General features: G+C 43.6%; 1 protein-coding gene across 2 annotated transcripts in view; it reads right to left on the reverse strand.

The window, feature by feature from the left end:
• VCL (vinculin) overlaps window positions 1-7806 on the reverse strand; it is a 123862-nt gene that overhangs the window by 16881 nt on the left and 99175 nt on the right. For both annotated transcript variants that reach the window (XM_006887515.1, XM_006887514.1), the window contains exon 13: window positions 6989-7117. In XM_006887515.1, coding sequence (XP_006887577.1) covers window positions 6989-7117 — 129 coding nt within the window. The remainder of the gene's footprint in view (window positions 1-6988; window positions 7118-7806) is intronic.

Raw genomic sequence — 7806 nt, forward strand, 5'->3', positions numbered from 1 at the left:
AAAGATAAAAAAAAAATCAAAAGATGAATTGCACTGGGAAAATCTGTTGTCAGGGACCTCTTCAGAGTACCTGAAGAGCATCAATGTCACTCTAGAGACTAAAATGCACCTGATCTAGGCCCTGGTCTTTGCAATTACTTGCTATGCATCAGAGAGCTGAACAATGACTAAGGATGAGAACTGATGCCTTTGAGTTTTGGCGCTGTAGAATATACCATGGACTGCTAGGAGAAGAAACATGTTCATCCAGGAGAGGGTGAAACCAGGCTGTTCCCTGGAGGCAAAGATTTTGAAGCTCCATCTGACATACTTTGGGCATGTACAATCTGATTTTTCAGATTCTCAGCCTACAGGGATTTTGCCTACTATGGCTGACCATCTTGATCCCAAGTCACATCTGCTGTTTCCTCTGTTTTAAATGGCTGCTTAGCTTGTTTATCCTCAGTATTCGAACAAAATGTATTGAGCACCTACTAAGCCACACCCTGGGGTGGTTGTTAAGGATGTAACTATGAATAAGACATAATCTCTGCATCTCAAAAAGGTCATATGCAAAAAAAAAAAGCTCATATGCTAGTGGGACAGGAGGAAATGCCTATAAAGAGATATTTGTAACACAATACACTGAGTACACTAATAGGGCTGAGCACTGGTATTTACAGGAGAAAAGTCACATACCCTATCCAAAAGCAAAGAACAATGGAATAAGTAGGAATTAGTCAATAAAGATGGTGGGAAAGGGAATTAATCAGAGAGACAGAAAGAACAAAGGCAAAGAAGAGAAAGAGTCTGCAGGAGGAGCCCCTGAACAATCAGGAATTACTGGGCATGAACTACAAAGCAGGAGTTTATGAGGAAACAGGTACAGAGAAAAGCCAGATCACAGAGCTCTCACTATATCCGAGGTGAAAAGGAAGACACACTAAAGGGTCTTAGCAGTGACAGATTTTGTATATTATTGGTGGTTGTGGTATCAGAAACCTTGAAAATTGGCTTTACTATCCATTGTATTAGCCCTCAATGAGGTCACAATTTCCAGCTACTTTGACTGTGGGCATATGGTCTTGCAAATCATCAACAGCTTTGGGACCAATATAAGAGAACACTTTGGACACTGTGAGATACAGTGGTGGACAGAGGGCGAAGAAATTGTGACAGATGGTGAAGAGACTGTGGCACTTCTGTGAAGACATTGGGGCAAGTTATAACATGATGAACCCTGGAGATGGAGCCACAGTTAAAGGTTTGCTTATTGAAAGATTAATGGAAAAGTTGACTTATAACTGCCATGAGACAAAGTTTGCTGGATGACTGAAGAAACCGGAGGTTTATTTGTGCCGCTGAACTGACCCTGGACTTTCACTTGTTGAACAAGAAGCTGTCTGAAATAACTGAGGAATTGTGCCTTGTTAATCTGGCTTAGGACTTCAGCACTGAACCAGGACTTCCACTGTGTAATGGGTTCCAACCCATTTCCCTAATAAATCCTACAACTGTGAGTAAAGTCCATGAATCAATTTGCAACAAACATTGGATCCAATGACTGGAAGAAATAGGGGCAGGATAATGTGGGGTGGCACATCTGCCCAAGTAGCTATTTATTTGATACTATGGGTGTTATTGATGGGGACAGTTCTCCTTCATGAAGTGGGTAGAAGTCATACTTAGCCACCCTCACATTACCACTGGTCCTTACATAGCAGCCTAGTGGCAGATTTAAGACCAGACAAGCATCAGCAGACAATGGTCTGAGCTAGTAGGAAAAAATGGAGTCATCAAGAAATACTTGGGAGATCAGACTAGCGTTGCTGACCAGGCCCCCGCCAGCTCCTCCAGCCTCCGTGCAGGAAATCACCACCGAGAACACCATGCCCTACCCATACCCTGCGCTGACCCTGGAGCATAAGAAGGAGCTCTCTGACATCGCTCATCGCATTATTGCTCCGGGCAAGGGCATCCTGGCCGCAGATGAGTCCACCGGAAGGATTGCCAAGTACCTGCAGTCCATTGGAACTGAGAACACCGAGGAGAACCGGTGCTTCTACCTCTAGCTCCTGCTGACCGCCGACAACCTGTGAACCCCTGCATCGGGGGTATCATGCTCTTCCATGAGACCCTCTAACAGAAGGCGGATGATGGGAGTCCCTTCCCCCAAGTCATCAAACTAAGGGTGGTGTTGTGGGCATCAAGGTAGACAAAAGCGTGGTATCCCTGGCAGGGACTAATGGTGAGACTACCACCCAAGGCCTGGATGGGCTGCCCAAGCTCTGTGCCCAGTACAAGAAGGATGGAGCTGACTTTGCCAAGTGGCACTGTGTGCTGAAGATTGGAGAGCACACCCCCTCAGCCCTTGCCATCATGGAAAATGCCAACGTGCTGGCCCATTACACCAGCATCTGCCAGCCGAATGGGATTGTGCCTACTGTGGAGCCTGAGATCCTCCCTGATGGTGACCATATCCTGAAGTGCTGTTAGTATATAACTGAGAAGGTGCTGGCTGCCGTCTACAAGGCTCTGAGTGACCACCACATCTATTTGGAAGGCACTTTGCTGAAGCCTAACATGGTAACCCCCGGCCATGCCTGCACACAGAAGTTTTCTCATGAGGATATTGCCATGGCAACTGTTAAGCACTGCGCTGCACAGTGCCCCCCGCTGTTACTGGGATCACCTTCCTGTCTGGAGGCCAGAGTGAGGAGGCGGCATCCATCAACCTCAATGCCATCAACAAGTGCCCCCTGCTGAAGTCATGGGCCCTGACCTTCTCCTATGGCCAAGCCCTGCAGGCCTCTACATTGAAGGCCTGGGGTAGGAAGAAGGAGAATCTGAAGGCAGCCCAGGAGGAGTATATCAAGTGAGCCTTGGCCAACAGCCTCGCCTGCCAAGGAAAGTACAACCCAAGTGGTCAGGCCCGGGCCGCAGCCAGCGAGTCCCTCTTCGTCTCTAACCATGCCTACTAAGTGGAGGTGTTCTAAGGCTGCCCCCTCGACACTCCAGACCCCAGCGCCCTCTTAGACTTAGCACTTGAGAAGAAGGGCCTCATCTGGGGCTTCAGGCTGCTCCTTTCCATCACTCTTACTGCCCTTGTGATACTGGTGTGTGGTGGTGTCTTTGTTTGCTAACTCTATCACCTTTTCCAACCCACTGCCAATAAACAACTATTTAAGGGGGGGGGGGGAACAAAAACAAAAATAAATACTTGGGAGATCAAATTAGCTAGGCTTGAATTACTCACTGATATGGCAAGGTGAGAGTAAGAGAAAAATCAGTGTGATTTCTACATTTCTAAGAGAGAAAGAAGAAAGATGAAATATGCTAAAGGACCTATGAAGCATTTAGGTAAAGATGAGCAGCAAATCTGGATCTACTAGTTTGAAAAAAGAGCAAATCATTGCAGCTAGAGGGTCCCAAGAGCTGAACTGCCCAGTAACCAGGGCGAGGGAAATAGAATAGCAGAAACCTCTGCCCCCAGTTCTGCACTGTCTTTTGTGCCTGACTCAGCAAGTATCTCCAAACCTCTTCTCTTTTGTTGATTCTAATGTTGTAAAGACTAGAAAACAAAATCATCAATTTCCTAAATTCCTTTGTATCTAACAATGGCCATGTACAACACTGCCAGAATATGAGATGTAAACAGAGGTTTCCAGAGAAGATTTCCAGGGATTCTTCCTTTTCATAAAACAGTAAATATTTAGTGTGCACCAATGGGACAGCAGATGTTGTTCTGGGAACAGTAAGAAAACAGTGACAGAACAGTCCTTGTCCTCATGGAGCTCTCATGCTAAGGAAAGGGAGATAAATTAACAACAACAACAACAAAACTCCACACACAACAGGTAAACGTATGTCAAATGCTGATAAATGCTAAGGAGAAAAGCGGGACATGAAGAATAGGGAATGTCTGGGATTGGGATATGGTTGCTCTTTCATAGAAGGTGATCACCGATAGCTTATATGAGAAGAAAGTGAGCGATACATGCAGTTTTTCTAAGGGACAGGGCCAGTTCTGATCAGTATGTTGCTAGGTACAGTAGAGGGTCAGAGGAAAAAGAAAGCTCCTCGATGAGATGGACTGACACACTGGCTCCAAAAGGATGCCAAGCACAACAGTGATTGTTAAGGATGGCACAGAACAGGGCAGTGGGCTGTACACAGGGGCCCGTCAGGACTGACTCGATGGCACCTGCTAAGAAAAGTATCATCTGAGGGAAGACCACAGGGAACAAGCACCGAGTGTTACATCTGTATACTTGTTAACAAGCACAAGTACCTTCTAACAAATGTGAGATAACTAGGTATAAAACATGAGGTGCCCAAAGTAGGAGAAGAACTTGAAGTAAATGATACCAAATGAGGTCAGAGAAGTAGATGGGGGACAAGACTGTGGAGAGCCATGTTCAGGGGGTGCAGAAGCTAGTTTATAGCAAATTATACACCTCTTTGCAAGAACCAAATGAATTCTATTTTCCTAACTTGACTTCCCTCCCCCTCAAGAACTGGCTTGCCAGCAAATTTCTAACTTGGCTGGTCATTGGAGGGACTCTCATTGTACTCTGAAACAGGGAGTCAAGAGAGGGGTTGTAGTGGCACAATGATACCAAGTCAAGTAAAGGGTCATTCTGACTTATGTGTTGAGAATAAACTACCCTAATAAAAGAGATAATTGACTGGCATTGGAGGCATCTCTCCCTTCACAATTCCAGCCTTCAACCAGATAGCGTGGGTTGCAACAGCCCCCTTAAAACCATTTAAAAAACAACAAACAGAACCTAAGAAAGCACTGAGATGTTAGTTCTGACAATACTGGGCCAACCTCCAGGTTTCTTGTTCTGAGTAAAAAGTTAACCCCTAATTGTTTCCTTTGGTCTGATAATAAACTCTTTCATTGCCTATATTTCTTGCCATTCTTGAACCAACATCCTTGATGATACAAAATGGTAAGCCTTCATCCTTCACCCCTTCACCCATATCCTTCTATCCACTGCCCTAGATATGCACAACCATCATCTTACATATGTTTTGTTGTTATGTACTGTCAAATCGACTCAAAGCAACCCTATGTACAACAGCCCTAAACCTTGCTCTATCCTATGCCAATCTTATTGCCTCTGACACACCTATTCCCATTACCTCTGTCACTGAATCAATCCATCTCATCAAGGGTCTTCCTCTCTTTCTCTGTCCCTCCACCCTCCCAAGCATGATGTCCCTCTCTAAGGACTGGTCCCTCCTTGCAACATGTCCAAAGTATGTCAGACGAAGCTTCAGAATCCTTGACTCCATAGTGCAGCCCAGTCTCACCCTCGCAGTCCATGGTATATTCAATACTCTGCTCCAGTACCACAACTCAAAGGCATCAATTCTCCTTCTATCATGCCTAGTCAGCATCCAACTCTCTGATGCATAGCAAGTAACTGCAAAGACTACGGCCAGTATCAAGAGCACTTAGTCTCCAGACTGACACTGTTGCTCTTCAGTACTTTGGAGAGGTCTCTGATAATAGACTTTCCCAATGCAATTCATCTTTTCATTTCCTGGTTGTTGGTACCAAGAGTGTTGATTGTGGACCAAGCAAACGAAAGCTGTTAACAATCTCAATCTCTTCACCACCTATTATGATGCTGCCAATTGGCCCAGTGGTGAGAATCTTTGTTTTCTTGATGTTGAGCTTCAATCCATATTGAAGGCTGCAGTCCTTGACCTTCTGAAGCAAACATTTCAGGTCTTCCTCAGTTTCTGCAAACAGGGTTGTGTCATCTGCATAATGTAGGTTGATAATGAGTTTTCTTCCAATCCTGTTGCCACATTTCTCCTCTTAGATAGCCCAGCTTTCCTGATAATCCGCTCTGCCTATAAATAGAACACATCCCTGGCATACACCATTCCCAAATTTAAACTCGCTCCTGATCCAATTATAGGTTTCACATAAACACAATCAAGTGTTCTGGGATTCCCATGCTTCTCAGAGTCAGCCACAATTTGTTGTGATCTACACAGTCAAATGCCTTTGCATGGGCAATGAAACACAAATAGACATTCCTCTGGGACTTCCTACTTTCAGCCAAGACCTGTCTAACATTAGCTGTAATATCCCACAGCCTCTTCTAAACACAGCCTGCACTTCTGGCAGTTCTCTGCTGATGTGCTGTTTCAGTCATTTTTGGATAATTTTCAACAGAATCTTGCTTGCATATGATAATAATGATATTGTTCAATAATTACTGCACTCTGTCAGGTCACTTCTCTTTGGAATAAGAACAAATATAGATCTCTTCGAGTCAGTTGGCCAGCTGGTATTCCTCCAGATTTCTTGGCACAACTTGGTGAGCAAGTCCAGGGCAGCCTCTTTTGTTGAAGTGTGTCAATATTCTCATATATACACACAAATATATGCACACATATACAAGTATGCATGCATAAATGTGTAGCTAAACAATAACATTGGACAAATCTATAAAATACTTCTTTAAAGTGTTTCAAAGTCAAGTTATTTCAATGACTAAAGAGTGCCTGAGCCCAAGTGATGTTATTTTCTATCATCTCATATTCATGCAAAAGCTGGACAATAAAAATGATAACCGAAAAGAATTGATGCATCTGAATTTTCAGATTATGACTACTGAATATATCATGAATTTTTCCTGAGAGAAGAAGCTAGGATTCACCTTAGAAGCAAAGATGGTGAAACTTTGCTGGTTGACATCGGATGTGTCAACAGGAGGGACTAATCACCAGAGAAAGACATTCGATCAACAATTCAGAGGATTAGGTGAGAAAGGGAGTCCTTCAATGAGACATACTGACCTGGTCACTGAATCAACAGACTCAAAACATAGCAACAGCAGTATCAACTGCATGGTGTAGGGCCAAGTAACACTTGTTTTTGTTACACACAAGTTCACACTCAGGTGGACCCAACTAGATGGAACCTAACAACAATACAGACAAGGCAGCCCATCAGAAGAAACGGAAAAGATCAGATACTCACCTCTTCCCTATTAGGAGCATCAGGGGGCGCAGTGGCTGCCACTGCCAGCAGCTTAATGGGAGTTGTGGTATCACTGAAAATATCCGACACCTCCTGGGTCATGGCCTCCTGCATCTGGGCTTTCAGATCCTTAAAAACATTGTTGACAAATGAAATTTTCTAGAAATATCCAACAAGCATCATCTGCTGATGTCCTCTTTTCACTGACACATTCCAGTCTTCATTTATTTAGTCTTTTTTTCAATAAATATACAAGAGTACCAACTGTGTACAGAACACCAAGCTAGCACAGAATAGGTATAAGATATGAATCCTGACCTTAAAGAGATTTCACATGGCCCACATTTTCCTAGAGATTTTTCTACCCAATCAAAACCTCTTTTTCTTAGCAGTCTTTGTGGGTTTAAGCCCAAAATAGGCTCTGAAACTCTCCTTCACTATTCCCAATGTTTGACAGCTAGATAAATAAACCACTGTCTTATTTTGACTTTTAAGGGATTTTGATGAATAGAATACCAAATTTTTAAGCATGTCATTATCTTAAGAGGAAAAAATTGAGACTAGGATTTGTGTAACCCACAAATCTGATAAAGAATGTATGTAACCATTTCTTAGCATGTGTCTAGGCATGAGGAGTTAGAAGTCACAAAAAGTTCTTTCTTATAGACTTTACGTCTTCTGAGATTTCACAGCGAAGTCATCACTATTCCCAGTGGTTCTCAAGGGAGTGGAGGTATGGACTGACTAGTGACACCACTGATGGTGTTAGGTGTTACACAGACCAAAGATTTCTAATTATGTGTGCTTTTTTTAATGGA

The sequence above is a fragment of the Elephantulus edwardii genome, unplaced genomic scaffold, assembly GCF_000299155.1.
Source record: "Elephantulus edwardii isolate Elephantulus edwardi_28Jun2011 unplaced genomic scaffold, EleEdw1.0 scaffold00058, whole genome shotgun sequence".
NCBI lineage: Eukaryota > Metazoa > Chordata > Mammalia > Macroscelidea > Macroscelididae > Elephantulus > Elephantulus edwardii.